This window comes from Aotus nancymaae, unplaced genomic scaffold (genome assembly GCF_030222135.1).
Source record: "Aotus nancymaae isolate 86718 unplaced genomic scaffold, 86718_ANA_hifiasm-v0.15.2.pri h1tg000003l, whole genome shotgun sequence".
Classification (NCBI taxonomy): Eukaryota; Metazoa; Chordata; class Mammalia; order Primates; family Aotidae; genus Aotus; species Aotus nancymaae.
Genome location: NW_026988414.1, coordinates 32,768,250 through 32,786,134, shown reverse-complemented (window position 1 = coordinate 32,786,134; position 17,885 = coordinate 32,768,250). Strand labels below are relative to the sequence as shown.

The following is a 17,885-nucleotide window of genomic DNA, read 5'->3' as shown; positions in this document are numbered from 1 at the left end:
GGAAGGATTCCCTCTTTTTGGATTATTTGGAATAGTTTCAGTATGAATGGTATCAGTTCCTCTTTGTATGTCTGGTAGAATTCGGCTGTGAACCCATCTGGACCTGGGCTTTTTTTGGGTGGTAGGCTCTTAATTGCTGCCTCGACTTCAGACCTTGTTATTGGTCTATTCAGGGTTTCGACTTCTTCCTGGTTTAGGCTTGGCAGGAGGCAGCTGTCCAGGAATTTATCCATTTCCTCCAGGTTTTCTAATTTATGTGCATAGAGTTGTTTGTAATAATCTCTGATGATGGTTTGAATTTCTGTGGAATCTGTGGTGATATCCCCTTTGTCATTTTTTATTGCATCTATTTGATTATTCTCTCTTTTCTTTTTTATTAGTCTGGCTAGTGGTCTGTCTATTTTGTTGATCTTTTCAAAAAACCAGCTCCTGGATTTATTGATTTTTTGAAGGGTTTTTCGTGTCTCTATCTCCTTCAATTCTGCTTTGATCTTAGTTATTTCTTGTCTTCTGCTAGGTTTTGAGTTTTTTTGATCTTGCTCCTCTAGCTCTTTCAATTTTGACGATAGGGTGTCAATTTTAGATCTCTCCTTTCTTCTCATGTGGGCACTTATTGCTATATATTTTCCTCTAGAGACTGCTTTAAATGTGTCCCAGAGATTCTGGTATGTGGTGTCTTCATTCTCGTTGGTTTCGAAGAACGTCTTTATTTTTGCCTTCATTTCATTGTTTATCCAGTCAACATTCAGGAGAAAGTTGTTCATTTTCCATGAGGCTGTGCGGTTCTGGGTTGGTTTCTGAATTCTGAGTTCTAACTTGATTGCACTGTGGTCTGAGAGACTGTTTGTTATGGTTTCCGTTCTTTTGCATTTGCTGAGGAGTGATTTACTTCCAATTATGTGGTCAATTTTAGAGTAGGTGTGATGTGGTGCTGAGAAGAATGTATATTCTGTGGATTTGGGCTGGAGAGTTCTGTAAATGTCTATTAGGTTTGCTTGTTCCAGGTCTGAGTTCAAGTCCTGGATATCCTTGTTAATTTTCTGTCTCGTTGATCTGTCTAATATTGACAATGGTGTGTTGAAGTCTCCCACTATTATTGTGTGGGAGTCTAAGTCTCTTTGTAAGTCTTTAAGAACTTGCCTTATGTATCTGGGTGCTCCTGTATTAGGTGCATATATATTTAGGATCGTTAGCTCTTCTTGCTGCATTGATCCTTTTACCATTATGTAATGTCCTTCTTTGTCTCTTTTGATCTTTGTTGCTTTAAAGTCTATTTTATCAGAGATGAGAATTGCAACTCCTGCTTTTTTTTGCTCTCCATTTGCTTGGTAAATCTTCCTCCATCCCTTTATTTTGAGCCTTTGTGTATCCTTGCATGCGAGATGGGTTTCCTGGATACAGCACACTGATGGGTTTTGGCTTTTTATCCAATTTGCCAGTCTGTGTCTTTTGATTGGGGCATTTAGTCCGTTTACATTTAGGGTTAATATTGTTATGTGTGAATTCAATCCTGTCATTTTGGTGCTAGGTGGCTGTTTTGCCCTTTGGTTGATGCAGATTCTTCATTGTGTTGATGCTCTTTACCTTTTCGTGTGTTTTTGGAGTGGCTGGTACTGGTTGTTCTTTTCTATGTGTAGTGCCTCCTTCAGGAGCTCTTGTAGAGCTGGTCTGGTGGTGATGAACTCTCTGAGTTCTTGCTTGTTCACAAAGGATTTTATTTTTCCTTCACTTATGAAGCTTAGTTTGGCTGGATACGAAATTCTGGGTTGAAAGTTCTTTTCCTTAAGGATGTTGAATATCGGCCCCCACTCTCTTCTGGCCTGTAGGGTTTCTGCTGAGAGATCTGCAGTGAGTCTGATGGGCTTCCCTTTGTGGGTAACCCGACCTTTCTCTCTGGCTGCCCTTAGTATTTTCTCCTTCATTTCAACCCTGGTGAATCTGATGATTATGTGTCTTGGGGTTGCTCTTCTAGAGGAGTATCTTTGTGGTGTTCTCTGTATTTCCTGGACTTGAATCTCGGCCTGCCTTGTTAGGTTGGGGAAGTTTTCCTGGATAATATCCTGAAGAGTATTTTCCAGCTTGGATGCATTCTCTTCGTCACATTCAGGTACACCTATCAAACGTAGATTAGGTCTTTTCACATAGTCCCATATTTCTTGTTGACTTTGTTCATTCCTTTTTACCCTGTTTTCTCTAATCTTGCCTTCTCGTTTTATTTCATTGAGTTGATCTTCGACCTCTGATATCCTTTCTTCTGCTTGGTCAATTCGGCTGTTGAAACTTGTGCATGCTTCACGAAGTTCTCGTGTTGTGTTTTTCAGCTCCATCAATTCGCTCATATTCCTCTCTAAGTTGTCCATTCTTGTTAGCATTTCGTCAAGTCTTTTTTCAAGGTTCTTAGTTTCTTTGCATTGGGTTAGAACATGTTCTTTTAGCTCACGGAAGTTTCTTATTATCCACTTTCTGAAAGCTGATTCTGTCATTTCATCACACTCATTCTCCATCCAGTCTTCTTCCCTTGCTGGTGAGGAGTTGTGATCCCTTGTAGGAGGAGAAGTGTTCTGGTTTTGGGTGTTTTCATCCTTTTTGCGCTGGTTTCTTCCCATCTTTGTGGATTTATCCACCTGTTGACTTTGTAGTTGTTTTCTTTCTGATTTTGGTAATTTTAAGTCTGCTGTGGCAGAACTCATAAACCCCCTGCTCTTCCCCCCAGGTGTTCTGTCCCAGGGAGTTACGGTTTTATGATGTTCCCCTGTGCGGCTGTTTTCCCTGCCCACAAGGTGGCAGCCTAGTCACACTCAGGTTGCAGAGGCTTCGCTAAGCTGCTGTGGGCTCCACCCAGCTTCCGTGTGAACTTCTGGGTGTAGTTAGAACTGCTTCCGATATGTTGGCCCGCCCCTGTAGTGACGGAGTCTCTGTAGTGGCGGATTGCCTTGGTAGAGAACAGCAGGGTGCCTATGGAGAACGCCCCTCCTCCACAGAGCTGGACCGTCCCGGTTTCAGTTGTGTTTCAGGTCTTCTTGCTGGGTAAGAGGGGACACCGTCTCATCTGATCTGCCTCCGGAGCCGCTGCGTTGGCTAAAGCCGCGGCTCTGAGATTCGTGGCGCTGGCCTGGCTCCCCGTTTCAGCTCCCCTTGCTGGCTTATAGGGGACTCAGACTCTCTCACTTTGTACCGTGAGCCGTTGCCTCAGGGTGCCGGCCCAGCGGCTGCGCCGTTCAAGCCAGCGGCGCCAGCGGTGCTGGCGACCCGTGTGGCTTCTCTGCGTGTGAATCTCCTGGTCTGTGGGCAGTAAAAATCAGTCTGGAAATACGGCGTCCACTCACCCTCTGTGCTTTCTCTCGGAGCTGCATTCCCGAGTTCCTCCTAAGCGGCCATCTTGGATCTCTAAAATATATTTCTTTAACATATTCTGAAATGGCCCTGCAAAGCTGTCTCTTTTGGGGAAATTTACGGGCTGTAGAGAATCTCCTTACCTAACTAGGTCTTTTCTGGAGAGTCTGATACTTTTTAAGGTCTGATAAGAGGCATTCACATCTATTCTCACTGAAGCCTGCTACCAGGAGCTTCATGTATGATAACAACCTTGGCTTCCACAACCACCCTTTTATCTTAGCTCAAGCCGACTTGGACTCTTCAGGCAGAGCTTAACTCTTTCAACCAATTGCTAATCAGGAAATCTTTGAATTTGCCTGTGACCTGGCAGCATTCCCCAACCCCACTACTTTGAGATGTCCTGGCTTTCCAGGCCAAACCAATGTATACCTAATGTGTTGATTTATGTCTACCTGTAGCTTCTGTTTCTCTAAAATGTGTAAAATCAAGCTGTAACCAACCACCTTGGGCACATATTCTCAGGACCTCCTGGGGCCGTGTCAAACACAGGCCATGATCCTTAACCTTGGCAAAATAAACCTCTAAATTAATTGAGACCTGTCTCAAATACTTTTTGGTTTACAGGGTCAATCAGATGGGATTGGTGAAGACACACAAGCAATTGATTAAAACGCATCAGTTTGTGTCTCAGGCTCATTTTTTTTTTTTTTTTTTTTTTTTTAAGACGGAGTTTCGCTCTTGTTACCCAGGCTGGAGTGCAATGGCGTGATCTCGGCTCACCGCAACCTCCGCCTCCTGGGTTCAGGCAATTCTCCTGCCTCAGCCTCTTGAGTAGCTGGGATTACAGGCACGCGCCACCGTGCCCAGCTAATTTTTGTATTTTTAGTAGAGACGGGGTTTCACCATGTTGACCAGGATGGTCTTGATCTCTTGACCTCGTGATCCACCCGCCTCGGCCTCCCAAAGTGTTGGGATTACAGGCTTGAGCCACCGCGCCCGGCTTCAGGCTCTTTTTGACATACATTCTCCATTCAGATTCTGGCAAGGACCAGTTTAACAATTACCCAGAAACAACTTGGCTTGGGCTGGCTCATATCCATCTGATGCATCTTCTCTGTACTTCAGTTTCTTCGTCGGAAAAACAGATAATAAAACCAAGATATGGGATAGCTGTGAGGATTAAATAACAGAGCAGCTCAGAGCTTAGCTTAGGCCTGGTTTCTGGATGTTGGATCGTGCACAAGAAAGAAATCAGGGTGAGTCCACAGAGTAAAGTGAAAGCAAGTTTATTAGAGAAGTAAAGAAACAAGAGTGACTATTCCATAGACAGCAGCTCCGACGACTGCTTGCCTATTTCTATGGTTATTTCTTGATTATATGCTAAACAAGGGTGGATGATACAAGAGTTTTCTGGGAAAGGCGCAAGGATTTCCCAGAACTGAGAGCTCCTCCTCATAGACCATACAGAGTAACTTCCCAGCATTGCCATGGCATTTGTAAACTGTCATGGTGCTGGTGAGAATGTCTTTAGCAGGTTAATGCATTAAAATTAATGCATAATGAGCAGTGAGGACAACCAGAGGTTGCTTTCATCCCATCTTGGTTTTGGTGGGTTTTGACCGGCTTCTTCACTGCATCCTGTCTTATCAGCGGGGTGTTTGTGACCTGTGTCTTGTGCCGACCCCATCTCATCCTGCAGCTAAGAATGCCTGACCTCCTGGGAATGCAGCCTAGCAGCTCTCAGCCTCGTGTTACCCAGCCCCGGTTCAAGATGGAGGCACTGTGGTTTGAACACCTCTGACACTGGCCCACAGTATGGGCTTATTAAATATAGCTTCTACTTTCAGAAATGTACTATAATATTTATTCAAAAAGAAATATTAAGTAGTTTAGCTTTTTTAATCTTTGTGGGATTAAACAGCTCCTTAGCAGGCAGGAATGGCTTTCGACACAGCTCAGTTCTCATAAATGTGAGGCTCCGTGGGCCAAGCTTCCCTTCCTACTGCTGTGAGAACTTGTGAAAACAGGCATGATGCCCCACTCAGTCCATGAGCTAGGAAGTCCTGCCCTGCCTCCCCTCCCCAGCGTTTCTGCCATGTCAGTGTGAGCTTGATGAAGGGGTGTCAGGCCCTCCCAGATGCAGAGAGACAGTTCAGGCAGACATAGAATTAATGCCGACAAAATCATCGAGAGTGTAGGGAGGCTGCAGAGGCTGCATTTCTGGAGCGTCTGCTGAGCATGGCAGCTCATCAGCTTCACTTGAGAAGCTGCCCCTCTAACTCCTGCATCCGCTTACATTCAGTCATTTTTAGGCTCAAAGAAAGCCAATATAAAATAAAAATCTTATTTTTGGGGGTGTCAAGGGAAATCTTTTCACAGACTGGGAATGAATTTACAGTATCTCGAGAAAACGTTCCCTTCACCGATGGCTGAAGAGTCTGAGAAAAAGCCCACAGGGATGTGAGGGAATTCTCACATGGATTCATGCTGCCTGAGCAGGTTCCCACCTGCCCCACCTGCCTCCCTGGCAGGCGTCAGTCCAGGGCTGATGTGTGGAGTTGGGAGCTCCAGGGGCCAGCCCCAGCTGTGGTGGATCGTTTCACCTTCTAAGACTCTGTTGTAGTTTCCTCTGATTTGGTCTTGAGGTCTCTCCAAGGAGCACAGGTGAAAACTCTAGCCCTGTCCTGCCAGGGCTCCAGGGATTTGGTCATGAATGTTTATAGTGTGTCTTTCATGGGACACTTCTTTACCCTGGCAGACAGCCTAGGTGTCCAACCCGTGACAGGGTGTGCCTCTCACAGAAAACTTGTTTATACCGGAAGATGCCTTTGTGGCTCTTGTCTGACCTGTGGCCAGTTTATTCCTACCAAGACAGCTCCTCTCTAGGAGAGCCCTAACGGGGAAAGAAGGTAGATTTGGGTGTGTTGGTCGGGTGAGACACAGAAGAGGCAACTCAGCAAAACACATGAAATAAGGCCAGGTGTGGTGGCTCACGCCTATAATCGCAGCACATTGGGAGGCCGAGGCAGGTGGATCACCTGAGGTCAGGAGTTCGAGACCAGCCTGGCCAACACGGTAAACCCCATCTCTACTAAAAATACAAAAATTTGCTGAGTGTGGTGGTGGTCACCTGTAATCCCAGCTACTAGGAAGGCTGAGGCAGGAGAATCGCTTGAACCCGGGAAGTGGAGATTGTAGTGAGCCAAGATCTCATCATTGCACTCCAGCCTGGGTGACGGAGCAAAACTCTGTTTCAAAAAAACAAACAAACAAACAAAAAACAGAACAAAACAAAACCCACATGAAATAACAGAAGAGTGTATTACTAACAGATCCGAGAGGACAGGGAAGGAGGCCTCACAGGGCCAGCAGGAGGGTGAGAGCCATCCATGATATGCATTCAACCAGCAGGGGACCTTTGGGCCAAAGCCTTTTTATTGCCCAGGCTGGAGTGCAATGGCACAATCTCGGCCCACTGCAACCTCTGCCTCCTGGGTTCAAGCGATTCTCCTGCTTCAGCCTCCCAAGTAGCTGGGATTACAGGCGTGCACCAACACACCCAGCTAATTTTTGTATTTTTAGTAGAGACGGGGTTTCACCATGTGGACTGGGATGGTCTCAATCTCCTGACCTCGTGATCCGCCTGCCTCGGCCTCCCAAAGTGCTGGGATTACAGGCGTGAGCCACCGCAACCGGCCTATTTTTATTTATTTAGAGTTTCTCGCTCTGTCACCCAGGCTGGAATGCAGTGGCACTATCTTGGCTCACTGCACCCTCTGCCTCCTGGGTTCAAGTGATTCTCCTGCCTCGGCCTTCTGAGTAGCTGGGATTACAGGTGTGCACCACCACGCCTGGATAATTTTTTGTATTTTTAGTAGAGACGGGTTTCACCATGTTGGCCAGGCTGGTCTCGAACTACTGACCTCAAGTGATCCACCTGCCTTGGCCTTCTTCCAAAGTGCTGGGATTACAGGCATGAGCCATGGTGCCTGGCCCCTAGATGACCTTTAAAGTGCAACTCTCGTTTTCTAAGATGATGTTTTTGCTTTAGGACAGGAAGTCATCATTAAATATTTGCTCTGCCTGCCTAAGCAATGGAAAGATAGCTGCCACCTGCCTCAGAGGCATCCCTGGGACTGTGCAGTTTCCTAAGGAGAAACGGAAGGATCTTGAAGCTGAGTCAAGGATCACTGGTGGCCTCAAGCTGGTCTTGGCCACAGATCTGGGGCTTCTCTGGGTCTGTAGAGGTAACTGGCTGGCTGGTGTCCTCAGAGGAACTATTCTTTTTTTAATTAAAAAAAATTTTTTTTTCATTTTTTTTTTTTTTTTCAAAGATGGGGTTTCACCATATTGGTCAGGCTGGTCTCGGTTACAGGTGTGAGCCATTGCACCTGACTGGGGCTGTCCTCAAACAAGAATCCTTCCCCTTGTCATTGTAATATTCTTGCAACTTATCTGTAGGCTTGATATCTTTCAAAATAAAGGTTTTCTTTAAAAAATAAACACACACACACAAAGAACAAAAATAAAAAATAAACACAGATTCTGATTTAAATATTTCAGAGTGAAGTTCAGCATCTGTATTTGTAAATTCTCCCCCAGGAAAATCCAATCTACAGACAGAGCTGAAAAACACTGCTCTAAATAAATTAGAGAAATATGTATGCAAAAGAAATTTATGTTTATAATCAGAAATTGTTTAAGAGCAAATAACCAAATTACTTATTCATGAATACTGTGTAAATATGGGGGAGTTTTAGATGTTGATTTTTCTTGAAAAGAATCTTGTTGGTTAACGCCCTTTTTGGCATTAGCCCACTTGCACCCAGGTAAATTAAAAAAAAAAAAAAAGAATCTTGCCAGTATTTAACCTATGAAAATGCAAATGAGGCCGGGCTAGGTGGCTCACACCTGTAATCTCAGCACTTTGGGAGGCTGAGGCGGGCGGATCACAAGGTCAGGAGTTCGAGACCAGCCTGGCCAACATAGCGAAACCCTGTCTCTACTAAAAATATAAAAAATTAGCCTGGCGTGGTGTTGGGCACCTGTAATCCTACCTACTCAGGAGGCTGAGGCAGGAGAATCACTTGAACCCGGGAGGCAGAGGGTGCAGCAAGCTGAGATCACACCACTGCACACCAACCGAGGCAACAGTTTGAGACTCTGTCTCAAAAGAAAAAAGGAAAATGCAAATGAACACATAATACCTGCAAAGCAAGAAGTCATCTTCCTTTTAACGTTTTTTGTTTGTTTTGTTTTGTTTTGTTTTCAGACAGAGTTTCGCTCTTGTTGCCCAGATGAAGTGCAATGGCATGATCTCGGCTCACCACAACCTCTGCCTCCTGGGTTCAAGCGATTCTCCTGCCTCAGCCTCCCAAGTAGCTGGGATTACAGGCATGCGCCACCATGCCCAGCTAATTTTGTATTTTTAGTAGAAATAGGGTTTTTGTGATCCGCCTGCCTTGGCCTCCCAAAGTGCTGGGATTACAGGCATGAGTCACCGTACCCAGCTCCTCTTTATGTTTTATTTTGCCTTTGTTTTGCCTGTTAGTTGTGCCCACCTTGTGGTACCAAAAAAAAAAAAACAAAACAAACAACAAAAAAACAGTGAAATAAAAAAGTTAAACAGGATCATTTCTGCTTACATTTACAGTTCATTTCATCTCTGCAAAATGTTTTCCCATCTTCTATCACTGCCCCCGTCCTCACAGCAGCCCTGGGAGAAAGGCAGAGCCAAAATTATCATCTCCACTTTGTGTATGGGTGATCTGAGGCCCAGTTAAGAAAAGTGGCTTTACTGAGGTCCCAGATTTGGTTGCTGGAGGCACTGGCAAAGGAATCCAGACTCCAGCCCCCTTCTCTGCCTCCTGCCATCTTCCAGTTGTTTTTTCCACTCTTTCTGTTTCTCTCTTTCTCTCTGCCTTGGACTCTCTCTCTTTCTACTTCAACTTTCCTCTCCTTGCTCAAACCCTCAGATTGGAGTCAGCTTTGCAAGCTGTCCAAACTTTTTGTCACTCTGGAAACCCATCAGCCCCATGGCCACACCCCCATTTCACCATGAGCTCAGCATCTGTAACTAGAGCAAGCCCTTTCCGGATGCCAGCGTGCAGAGATCAACTCTGGCCTCTCTATCTGGCCCTACACAAGATAAGATAAGGGAAGTAGCACTATAAATAGGCCCCCATCCTTCCCCAGGCCCAGCCCAGGCCCCGGCCAGTTCAGGTTACACCATCCCAGGATCAGCATGGCCGTCTACCAGTGGGTAGTCACTCTGACCTTGGCTGCCCTCCTTGTTGTGGACAGGGGTGAGCGGGCAGAACCTGGATTCTCTGTGACTTTGTGTTGGTAGGTGAGCTGGGGGTGTGAGCAGAGGCAGGGCATGGAGCACCCTGTGAGTCCTCAGCTTTTGGCATGCACCTTCATTCTGTACATGCACCCTCCACTGTTGCGGGGAAGCTCTGGCCTGGGAGAAAAGAAACTTGGGTTCAACTCCTGACTCTGGCCCAGAATTGCCAAAGTCCCCTACCCTCTTGGGGCCTCGGTTTCTCCAGCTGTACAGGAGGAGATGGTTCCAGTTCGAGCTGCACTGAGCAACTACTGGGCTGGAGGTTGTGGGGGCAGAAGGGAGCAGGTGGGTCCCAGCTCCCAGGAGAGACTGACAAGTATGCTGGCTGCAGGGGGTAGGTGCTAAAAGAGATCTGGCTGAGGTCTTCTGAGCTCCTGGTCTCTCTGAAAGGTTGAGGTTTGTGACTTGGGAAACCATGTGAGCATGATAGAGCCCTTTCCCAGGCCTGGACACATATACCTGGGGCTCCCAAAGTGCTGGGATTTACAGGCACAAGCCACCACACCGGCCTATTTTTTATTTTTACTTATTTATTTTTTGAGACAGTTTCTAGCTCTGTCACCCAGGCTGGAATGCAGTGGCACTATCTTGGCTCACTGCACCCTCTGCCTCCTGGGTTCAAGTGATTCTCCTGCCTCTGCCTCCTGAGTAGCTGGGATTACAGGTGTGTGCCATCACGCCTAGCTAATTTTTTGTATTTTTAGTAGAGACGGGTTTCACCATGTTGGCCAGGCTGGTCTCGAACTACTGACCTCAAGTGATCCACCTGCCTTGGCCTTCTCCTAAAGTGCTGGGATTGCAGGCATGAGCCATGGTGCCTGGCCCCTAGATGACCTTTAAAGTGCAACTCTCGTTTTCTAAGATGATGTTTTTGCTTTAGGACAGGAAGTCATCATTAAATATTTGCTCTGCCTGCCTAAGCAATGGAAAGATAGCTGCCACCTGCCTCAGAGGCATCCCTGGGACTGTGCAGTTTCCTAAGGAGAAACGGAAGGATCTTGAAGCTGAGTCAAGGATCACTGGTGGCCTCAAGCTGGTCTTGGCCACAGATCTGGGGCTTCTCTGGGTCTGTAGAGGTAACTGGCTGGCTGGTGTCCTCAAAGGAACTGTTCTTTTTTTTACTAAAAAAAATTTTTTTTTTTTTTGGTAGAGCTGAGATCTTGCTATATTGCCCAGGCTGGTCTCTTCTGTCATCCAGGTTGGAGTGCAATGGTGCAGTCTAGGCTCACTGCAGTCTCCACCTCCTGGGTTCCAGTGATTCTCCTGCCTCAGCCTCCCAAGTATCTGGGATTACAGGAGTGCGCTACCATGCCCAGCTAATTTTTGTATTTTTAGTAGAGATGGGGTTTTACTATGTTGGTCAGGTTGGTCTTGAACTCCTGATCTCAGGTGATCCACCCACCTTGGCCTCCCAAAGTGCTGGGATTACAGGTGTGAGCCACCCCACCTGGCCCTAATTGTTAAATTATTTTGTAGAGACGGGGTCTTGCTGTGTTGCCCAGGCTAGTCTCAAACTCCTGGCTTCAAGTGATCCTCCTGCCTCAGCCTCCCAAAGTGTTTTTTTTCCATCACAGATTAGTTGGCCTGGTCTAGGATTTCACATAAATTGAATCATAGGGTATGTAATCTTTTGTGTCTGGTTTCTTTTTTTTTTTTTCTGAGACAGGGTCTCATTCTGCTGCCAGGTGCCAGGCTGGAGTGCAGTGGCGCGATCTCGGCTCATTGCAACCTCCGCCTCCCAGGTTCAAGCAATTCTCTTGCCTCAGCCTCCTGAGTAGCTGGGACCACAGGCGCACGCCACCACACCCAGCTAATTTTTGTATTTTTAGTAGAGAAGGGGTTTCACTATGTTGGCCAGGATGGTCTCAATCTCTTGACCTCGTGATCCGCCCACCTCAGCCTCCCAAAGTGCTGGGATTACGGGCATGAGCCACCGCGCCCGGCGTGTCTGGTTTCTTTTGCTCAGCAAACTATTTTTGAGATTCAGCCATGTTATTGCATGTATCAGCTGCTTGCTTTTATTGTTGAGGAGTACCCCATTGTATTTATTTATCCATTCTCTTGCTGAAGGACATTTGGATCACTTTCAGTCGAGGCAATGTGACATGGAAGGGTTTTAAGCAGTTCAGTGACAAGTCTAGGTTTGCATTTTGATACCCCAATGCCAGGCTTAAACAGCATATCAGAGGTGACTTAGTCTAAGTTTCTGTTTCCCTCTCTGTGGAAATATCTTGTAATAGCATCCCCAGGAATAGATAAAACCACATTGCCTTGCACACCTCCAGTGATGGGAAACTTGCTACTTCTGGAGAAAGTCTCTTTCACTGTGGCATAGCTCCCACTGAGAGAAAATTCTGCTTCATATAGAACCCAAATCTGCTTCCCTGCAGCCTCCTCACAGAGATGGGCTTTGCCCTGTGAGGTTGAAAAGAATCCATCTCTCCCTCAGCCCCAGGATAGCCCTTCAGAGACTTCAGGGAGCATCCTGGCCTTCTCCAAGTTACGTAAATGCCCTTCCTTCCACCTGTGCCATTAGACACGGCTCCAGTTCCCTCATCTATCCATCACGCTTGTCAGTCACACCACAGTTTGCTCATGTCCTATAAGCAGTTCAGCCAGACTTTGAGGGGCACACCGGTGCATGTAGAAAGAGTCAGGCTCTGGAGCGCAACAGACACATGTGCAAATCCTAGTTCTGCCTTAACAAACTGCATTGCTTCACCTCTTTGAGCCTCTTTTGTAGTTGTTTAAACCGACCTCTGCCCCAGGAAACAGACTCTGAGATACACATGCAGTTTACTGGGGAGTTCATTGAGTTCATGGGAGTAATATCCATGAAGGATGAGGGAGGTCGACTTCGATGCAGTGCAACAGAAGCTTCAGATGAGCCTACAGGTCACTTTGGACAAGGGGGTCAGGTGGGCTTCGTAACCACATCAACCCGACATGGGCTATGGGCTGTTCCTGGGTAAAGGAAGCAACCTTGATGAGGCAGCTCTATTCTCTGAAGGTAATTCCTAGAAGGGACTTGCAGTGAGTGGTCAATATTCCTGGCAGCTGGGGAAATGAGTAAATAAGTGCCTCAGTCTTGAGGGAGGGCTTTTGGTGGCAGAACACAGCATCCACTACTACCTCCTTTCTTCCCTCTGTTACACAGCTGTAAGAGAGAGGTGGAGAGTACTTAAAATCATGTGTTCTCAATGCCTGGCACATAATAACTGTGGAATTGTTATTTTATAATTATTATATGGGACACAACAATTCCAGTGGATCTAACTAACCAGGAATAGACTGGACTGTCATCTCTCTAATTCCTGACTTTCTATCTCTGTGTATGGAACTCAAGATCACATCAGCTTTCTGGCAGCCCCGCTGACTGGTGACTCACCACCTTTCCTTGAGGAATTCCAGGTTGGATAGTTGCTGGGCCATGCTCCCTGGAGAAGCAGTCCTCAGATCCCTAGACCTGGGGTCCAGAGCTAGCATCATCTAATTCTTGCTTCTTTGTGTTTCAGAAGTGCCAGTGTCCGCAGGAAAGCTCTCTTTCTCAAGAATGGTAAGGCAGCTGCGTGCTGTTCTCACTTTCCCTCTGCCGAGAGGAGCCCTCTCATCCAGGCTGAGGAACCAGTTATTCTTCTCCATGATCCTGCTCAGACACTTTCAATGGCTTCAACGTGGGCTCCTGGCCTGCACATTCCTCAGATTAGCCCCCAAGGCTGAGTAGGCCCAGCCCCCTCACCCAAGTCCCAAGATTGGCCTCAAAGCCCTTGTGATCCCCCCACCTGGTCTCCAAGGCCCCTTCCATCAGTGACATCTCCCCATGCAGGCTTAGCAGGACAGAATGTGCTCTCTGCTCTGAATAGTGCAGACAGGCAAGCAACAGAGGGGACCCTGGCACACTGAATGCATCTGTGGAGTTTGCCAGCCTCCCCCTACCACATTCCATCTGATTGTCTAAACACCAAGTTACCCCTGAATCTGATTCCACGTTGGCCCTTGGTCTGATGTCCCCAGTGACCAGAAGGCAGTGGTGCTGATATCCTTGAGACCTTTGAGATTACCCCTTCACGTAGGGGAATAAGGAGGCTCAGAGCCACCTTCCCATCTGGAGCCTCAGCATCCTCCCCATCAGTCCTTCAGAATCTAGCCCCACTTATTCAGTGCCAAAGAGCCAAATACTTTACATACGTTATTTCAATTAGCCTATGTGAGAAGAACACCACTGTTTTTGGGCCTTCACGGCTACCTTTCTCACCCTATCCCTGTCTCAGGCTCTAATGCCAGTCCTGACCAAGTTCTGACCTTGACCTCAGGCTTGACCTAAAACCTTTTCAGACAGCCTCAAGCCCCAAGCTCTGCCCCATTTCTCCAGCCTTTTCACCCTGTGTAGCCTTTCTGACATGGGCCTGATAGATCATGCAGGCCAGGGACAGTGCAGGAGCCCCTAGGGAGAGAGGGGCCTCCTGAGAATGATGGGTGGTTCTGTGTCCTGGGGTCTTCAATGGAACTAGCAACAGAAGTTCTGGTTAGAGTCTTTGAGGAGGGTATGAACTATCCCCAGGTGCTAGAGGACACAAACTCACTCCACACACATTAACACAGGCTTATGCTTGAATGCCTGCACACCTGGGCTCGAGACACAGGTACACAGATGTACACACCCAGGCATAGGCATGCACATGGTCATGCACACACACATACAAGCAAACACACCAAGGGGCCCCGAGTGGTTGGTTTCATCTTCACTGGACCCACACTGGGCCTTCTTGACTCTGATACCTCCCTGGGGCCTCTCTGGCTCCAAGCAGAACCCCTGTATCCCTCCCCACTCCCTCTGAATCCCCGAGTCCTCTCCCTCCCTTCTCTTTTACAGCCCATCTGTGAACACATGGTAGAGTCTCCAACCTGTTCCCAGACATCCAATCTGGTCTGCGGCACTGATAGGGTCACATATACAAATGAATGCCAGCTCTGCTTGGTCCGGATGTAAGTCTGCCCCATAACCTCTGCTTTATTGGGTGGACCCCCATCTCTGGTGCCCAGTCTGAAAGGAGTAAGACTTGATCTGCTTCTTCCTTGTACATGCTTGACCTGAGAAGAGTCCTCTAACACTTGCCCCTCATCGAATGTGCACCAGTTTAATTCAAAGAAGGCACCTGGTTCCAAGCAGAAAGCTAGAAGCTGGTGGTGAGAAAGGAGTAGGGGCTGAAACCCTTTTCCTTGTTCTGCCCTGACCATGTGACCTCATTTGTTCTTTCATTCCTCTAGCCAGCAATTATTTTTTGAGCACTTACTATGTGCTAGCCACTGGGGCTAGAATAGAGCATAAGTTAGACAGCATCAATGGCCTCCTGAACATACAATTGATGTAAAGGGGAAGCCAGGCTGATGGTCAGCCAATCGCAAAAAAAGAAAAAAGAAAAAAACACTTTTTTTTTTTTTGAGATGAACTCTCGCCGTCACCCAGGCTGGAGTGCAGTGGCACAATCTCGGCTGATTGCAATCTCCACCTCCTGGGTTCAAGTGAATCTCCTGCCTTAGCCTCCCGAGTAGCTGGGATTACAGGCACCTACCACCATGCCTGGCTAATTTTTTTTGTATTTTTAGTAGACATGGGGTTTTACCATGTTGGCCAGGCTGGTCTCGAACTCCGAATCTCAAGTGATCCGCCCGCCTCAGCCTTCTGAAGTGCTGAGATTACAGGCATAAGCCGCCGCAACCGGCCTGCAGCACAAAATTCTAAGGGATCAGTGGGGCACATAGGATGTCATGGGAGTAGGGAAGAGGCAAGAGCAGGGAAGACTGCCTGGAGGAGGAGACTCCTGAACTCAACCCGGAGAAATAAGTAGAAATTAGCTAGGAAAAAGTAGCAAGGGAAGATAATTCCAAGTAGAGGAGTTTGAAAATGTCTACAAGGAAAAGAAAGTTTACATTTGAGGAAACATAAGAAGTTGGACTTGTTGGAGTGTGAAGTTTAAGGGAGAATGGGGGAGAGATAAGAAGTGAGTCCAGAGAGATAAGCAGGGCTAGAACGTCCTCCCTACATCAGATCACCTATTGGCTCTTAGTTTCTTCATCAATAAAACCCATCTTCTGACTGGGCATGGTGGTTCTCACCTGTAATCCCAGCTCTGAGGGAGGAAGAGGCGGGAGGATAACTTGAGCCCAGGAGTTCGAGGCCTGCCTGGGCAATATAGTGAGACCCCGTTCTCCACACACACACAAAAAAACATAAAACTCATCTTTCTATGATCCTGAGCGCTAAATGAGACCATGGAAGTGAAGAAAGTCCTCGGAAGCTGCAAAGCTCAGGATAGACGTGAAAGTTTGTATTTGAGGAAATATAAGGAACAGCAGGATGTTGTCCTAGCTTAGAGAAAGATCACGCTAATTAAAGACTCATGGTTAGAAGGTACATTGGGAGTAGAATTGACAGGCTTGGATGTGACTGGATGTAAAGGGTGAGGGGAAGGAGGCAACATACTGGTTTCTAATTTGTGGGCTTGGGTGGCCAGCGGTTCCATGTGCTGAATGGGTGGTTTGGGGGTCTGTACCAGTTGTTGGGGGGCAATGATGTTTGTGGACAGTTAAGCCTCTAGGACCATCCCAGTGGATATGGACAACTACATGAACAGGCAGGACAGAGGTCCAAGCTGGAGACAGATTTGGCAGCCATCAGGGTGTGCAAAAGAGAAAAGCTGTAGAAGGATGTGCCCATGGACCTTGGGATCTTCCGTGCATCTGTATACTGCATATGTGAGCAGCACTGAGCAGGATATCTGGATGGACTATGCTAGGTCCTTGAATGGTACATTATAGCTCCTGAGAAGGTGGCCTCATACCTGTCTTCTTTGATCCCAGAAAAACCAAACAGGACATCCAGATCATGAAAGATGGCAAATGCTGATCCTACAGGAGCACCTCAAGCCACGAAGTTTCAGGCTGGAGAACAGTGGTGGGCATGGAGAGGATATGATGTGAAATAAAAGATCCAGCCCAACTCTGTGAAGTGGTCAGTGTCTCTGGGGACACTGGTTGCAGAGGGGATAGGAGGTGGATTTTGCATTGTTCTCTCTACTCTGAATTTGATGTCCAGCTTCTCTCCATCCCTCTGGTACTCCTCAACCCTGTCACATGTCCCCTCAGAGGTCCCAGTTATCTTCTGCCTGCCTGAGGCCAGTCGCTGACCCCAGGATGCTGCCTAGTGTTCCCGTCTGCCTCAGACTGGACCGTCATTCAGGCCAAAAACCTAGGTGAGATCTGTATTCTCTGCCACTGCCAGGGTGCATGGCCCAGGCTCAGAAAGCCTCTGTAAAATCAGGTGCAGTGGCTCACACCTGTAATCCCAGCACTTTGGGAGGCTGAGGGTGGCAGGATTGCTTGAGGCCAGCCTGGGCAACACAGCAAGACTGTCTTTACAATTTTTTTTTAATTAGCCAGGCATGGTGGCATGCACCTGTAGTCCCAGCTACTCAGGAGGATCGCTTGAGCCCGGGAAGTGGAGGCTGCAGTGAGCCATGATCACACCACTGTACTCTGAATGACAGAGTGAAACCCTGTCTCAAAAAAGAAAAAAAAAAAAGGTTTGTGAGAGTCACCCTATGCCCCGCATGGCTTCCTCCTGGGCTGTACCAGCACTCCAAGGCAGGCACACACATACACGTGACACACAGCAATGGCTGATATTCAGGCAGTGTACACAGTACAGCTGAACTGCTTGTCATAGCATTGAACTAGGTTTTTCCACAATTGAAAACAGGTGCTGCCCCAAGGCCTTTGAGCGCCCCCCTCCCCCCTGTACCCTAGCCACACAGATTGTCCCCTGGAAACAACTGGGTCTCTCGGTGTCCAGGGTCTGGGATTAATTCCTGGCACTGCAGGATGATTTCCAGATGCTGCTCTGCTCTTTTGGTCAACATCCGCTCTGACTGGTTGTCATATATTCTGACATTAGACACAGCCCCAGGCACGTCCTGCACACATGCACTCACACAATGTCCCACAGGGACACATAGCGTTCAGAACTGTCACCATAGACAGAGACCCCCTCCTGTGGTATATGTTGAATAGGCAGAGCCTCTTGATAATGGTGGCAGGAGAAACGAGTATGGAGAGAGGCCTGGGCAGGTGAGAGCAGCTTTACAGACTCCGATTCCTGCTGTAGGGTGGGCAGAAAGGGCATAGGAAGGCACGAAGCTACCTT

At 47.5% G+C, this 17,885-nt stretch overlaps 1 protein-coding gene across 1 annotated transcript; it reads left to right on the top strand.

Annotated features, from left to right (window-relative positions):
- The first annotated feature begins 9,569 nt into the window (after window positions 1-9,569).
- On the top strand, window positions 9,570-16,682 carry LOC135276243 (serine protease inhibitor Kazal-type 4). Its single transcript, XM_064379586.1, has 4 exons — window positions 9,570-9,641; window positions 13,198-13,238; window positions 14,556-14,668; window positions 16,544-16,682. The coding sequence occupies exons 1-4, from the start codon at window positions 9,581-9,583 to the stop codon at window positions 16,587-16,589; spliced, it is 261 nt and encodes an 86-aa protein (XP_064235656.1). The 5' UTR covers window positions 9,570-9,580; the 3' UTR covers window positions 16,590-16,682.
- The last annotated feature ends 1,203 nt before the right edge of the window (window positions 16,683-17,885 follow it).